Raw genomic sequence first — 4063 nt, 5'->3', positions numbered from 1 at the left:
GGGAAGATTGTGAGGAATTCAAGTGTGGGGTTAGGAGACTCACACTTGAGGGAAAGATTATGAGGAATTTAGGTGTGGGGTTAGGAGTCTCACATTGAATGGAGATGAGTCAGATGAACAATATATAAGGAGAAAGACCCGCAAACTCATTCAACAAGGTTGTGTTGATGTTCTGAAGGGTGAGAAAAACATGTAAGAATATTCATTTTAGGAAGGAGTTTGCTAATGTTCATCTGAAAGCATTAGAGGGAAAACCTAGATGCAATTCTTTAAATATTGTTACACTTAAAGAACTTTCTCTAAATTTTGTACAAAATAAACTAGTGCATAAAGATGGAGGCCCGGTTAGACATTTTTTAATCCTAAATGACTTATATTCTAGATATATATTATATATCACTACAGAAGTCTGCAACCACCATTAGTGGTAAAAAATTTCAATTGCAAACCCTTCTATGATATATAACCTTTAGTAATAAAACCCAAGCACCAACAAAGTGTGGATTTTACCACTTCCTCATGGCAGTACCATATGCAACTCAAGTTCTTCTCTTGATTTTGTTGACAACACTCCACTTCAGAGCAAGCATTGTAGCAGGGCTCAATAGGAGTTGCAGTGAGAAAGAAAGGAATGCACTCCTCAGCTTCAAGCATGGACTAGCAGACCCTTCAAACAGGCTTTCATCATGGTCTGAAAAAGAAGATTGCTGTTCATGGGCAGGGGTTCGCTGCAACAACTTCACTGGTCAAGTCATGGAACTCAATCTTAACACATCTGTGGGCTCTCCCTATAGGGAATTGAGTGGTGAGATTAGTCCTTCCCTTCTTGAACTAAAATCTTTGACTCGTTTGGACTTGAGTTCAAATTATTTTGTTCTTACACCAATACCAAGCTTCCTAGGCTCAATGGAGAGCCTGAGATACTTGGACCTTAGCTTAAGTGGGTTCATGGGACTAATCCCTCACCAACTAGGAAATCTATCAAACCTGCAGCACCTTAATCTTGGGTACAATTATGCTCTTCAGATAGATAGCCTTAATTGGATGTCAAGGCTTTCTTCATTGAAATATCTTGATTTGAGTTATGCAGATCTTCATAAAGAAGCTGATTGGCTTCAAGTACTGAGTGCACTTCCTTCTCTTTCAGAACTACACTTGGAGAACTGTCAAATTGATAACTTGGAACCAGCAAAAGGAAAAACCAACTTTACATATCTCCAAGTCCTTGATCTTTCAAATAATAATCTAAATCAGGAAATCCCATCATGGCTATCCAATCTCAGTACAACTCTTGTCCAACTTGATTTACACAGTAACCTTTTACATGGAGAAATCCCACAAATAGTGTCAAGCCTTCAGAACATAAAAATTCTAGACCTGCATGGCAACCAATTCAGTGGAGCCCTTCCTAATTCATTAAGTCAGCTCAAGCATCTTGAAGTTCTGGATCTCAGTAATAATACCATTATTTGTCCACTTCCAGCATCATTTGCAAACTTATCATCCTTGAGGACTTTAAACCTGGCTCACAACCGACTGAATGGGACCATTCCTAAGAGTTTTGGGTTCCTCAAAAAGCTGCAGATATTAAACCTTGGAGCTAACTCTCTGACTGGTGATATCCCCGTAACTTTTGGAACACTCTCAAATTTAGTGACATTAGACCTTTCATCAAATTTTTTAGAAGGATCAATAGAGGAGATACATTTTGTAAGACTTTTGAAATTAAAGGAATTACGTTTATCTTCAACAAACTTGTTCCTGAGAGTCAACTCTAGATGGGTTCCCCCTTTTCAGCTTCAATATGTTTTACTTAGCTCCTTTGGAGTAGGACCAAAGTTTCCAGAATGGCTGAAAAACCAGAGTTCTGTCAAGGTGTTGACAATGTCCAAGGCAGGTATTGCAGACTTGGTTCCAAGTTGGTTTTGGAATTGGAGTCTTCAAATTGATTTCCTGGATCTGTCAAACAATCTGTTAAGTGGAGACGTATCTAACATCTTTTTAAATTCCAGCGTCATAAACCTGAGTTCCAATTTGTTCAAGGGTATATTGCCAAGTGTGTCTGCAAATGTTGAAGTGCTGAATATTGCCAATAACTCAATTTCTGGAACAGTTTCTCCCTTATTATGTGGAAAGACAAATGCTACAAACAAGTTAAGTGTGCTGGATGTTTCAAATAATGTCTTGTCTGGTGATCTTGGTCACTGTTGGGTTCATTGGCAAGCCTTGGTGCACTTGAACTTGGGTTCTAACAATTTTTCTGGTGAAATTCCAAACTCCATTGGGTATCTGTCTCAACTTGAGTCTTTGTTGTTAAATGACAACGGCTTTTCAGAATATATTCCTTCGACCCTGCAAAATTGCTCTACAATGAAGTTTATTGACATGGGTAATAACCAACTTTCTGCAACAATACCAACTTGGATCTGGGAAATGCAATATCTAATAGTTCTTCGTCTAAGATCCAATAACTTCAAAGGCAGCATTACTCAAAAAATCTGCCAACTTTCTTCTCTTATAGTGCTGGATCTTGCCAATAATAGCCTGTCAGGATCCATTCCAAATTGTTTGGATGACATGAAGACAATGGCCGGTGAAGATGAATTCTTTTCCAACCCTTTGAGTTATTCATATGGCTCTGACTTCAGCTATAACAACTACAAGGAAAGTCTTGAGTTAGTTCCCAAAGGGGATGAGTTAGAGTACAGAGACAACCTCATATTGGTGAGAATGATTGACCTTTCAAGTAATAAGCTGTCTGGAGCAATTCCACTTGAAATTTCAAAGCTATTTGCTTTGCGGTTTTTGAACTTGTCTAGAAACATTCTGTCTGGAGAGATACCAAAAGACATGGGAAAAATGAAATTGTTAGAATCCCTTGATCTCGCTTTGAATCACATTTCAGGTGAAATCCCTCAAAGCTTGTCTGATTTGTCCTTCCTCAGTTTCCTGAATCTATCATACAACAATTTATGTGGCAGAATTCCCACAAGCACCCAACTTCAGAGCTTTGAAACACTTAGCTACACAGGAAATCCTGAGCTCTGTGGTCCTCCTATAACAAATAACTGCACAAGCAAGCAAGGGATGTCATCAGAGAATGGTTCTGTTGGACATACTGATGGAAATTTCTTTGGAACATCAGAGTTTTATATAGGAATGGGAGTTGGATTTGCAGCAGGATTTTGGGGAGTTTGCAGTATTATTTTCTTCAACAGAACTTGGAGGCATGCTTGTTTTCATTTTCTTGACCACTTGAGAGATGTGATTTATGTGACCATAGTTTTGAAAGTTAGAAGGTTACTTGATAAATCATGAGTTTACCTTTTAGCTGCTAAATAGAGAGACATTACAAGGTGAATTCTAGCCATTAAAATGTGAACAGGTTTCCCTTGTATCAATTCGTATGATGTGTTCTTTCTGTTTAGTTCTTTTCATTGATAATACAAGCTTTTTGATGTAAGGAGAACTGAAAGAGAGAAAAATTTGAGTGTAAGGTTATGTTTTGAATTTTACAATGCATCAATGGATGACTAAGATATGTTCTTCATTACACCAAGTGTGAGACAATCTTCTGACACTGCATCTTTTAGCCACATCAACTATATGGGCCAATCTTCTTCAAGCAATCGATGTTTTGTTTGTCATTAAATTCATTGCTGTGGATTATATTGTTTTATTTTTTGGTATTCTGATTTCTGTAAGATTGGGGTTGATATCTTATCCATGTGTCCATAGGATGTTTTAAAATTTTATTAATATCATATTTATAATTTTTTATTGTTTTCATTTGTTTTCTGTTTCAGTATTTTTTTCAATATCCCAAGTTAAATAAATTTATCAATTTACTCACGTGATATTATGTCAAGCCAAAAACACACATATACTCTCTCCAAATCCAACTTTTCCAACTTATTAATTAAAAATATATAAAACTTCCAATCATCTTTAATGCTGTAAAAACTCTTACTCACCTTTGATTTCCAATGTTCTTGCATCATATATCGATAGTCTTACAATGATCAAAATATAAAATAATTTCATTTGATGTCAGAAATTATAT

At 36.6% G+C, this 4063-nt stretch overlaps 1 protein-coding gene across 1 annotated transcript; it reads left to right on the top strand.

Moving 5' to 3' along the window:
- Window positions 1-435: 435 nt before the first annotated feature.
- On the top strand, window positions 436-3723 carry LOC137837633 (receptor-like protein EIX2). The gene has a single exon (XM_068646700.2). The coding sequence runs from the start codon at window positions 520-522 to the stop codon at window positions 3316-3318; it is 2799 nt and encodes a 932-aa protein (XP_068502801.2). The 5' UTR covers window positions 436-519; the 3' UTR covers window positions 3319-3723.
- The last annotated feature ends 340 nt before the right edge of the window (window positions 3724-4063 follow it).

The sequence above is a fragment of the Phaseolus vulgaris genome, chromosome 4, assembly GCF_051622355.1.
Source record: "Phaseolus vulgaris cultivar YP4 chromosome 4, ASM5162235v1, whole genome shotgun sequence".
NCBI lineage: Eukaryota > Viridiplantae > Streptophyta > Magnoliopsida > Fabales > Fabaceae > Phaseolus > Phaseolus vulgaris.
Note: the sequence above shows the minus strand (reverse complement) of the source record. Positions and strands in the feature narration are given on the sequence as shown.

What these genes read in the sequence shown, in the direction of transcription:
- LOC137837633 (XM_068646700.2), top strand. Translation starts at nt 520, where the DNA reads ATGGCAGTACCATATGCAACTCAAGTTCTTCTCTTGATTTTGTTGACA.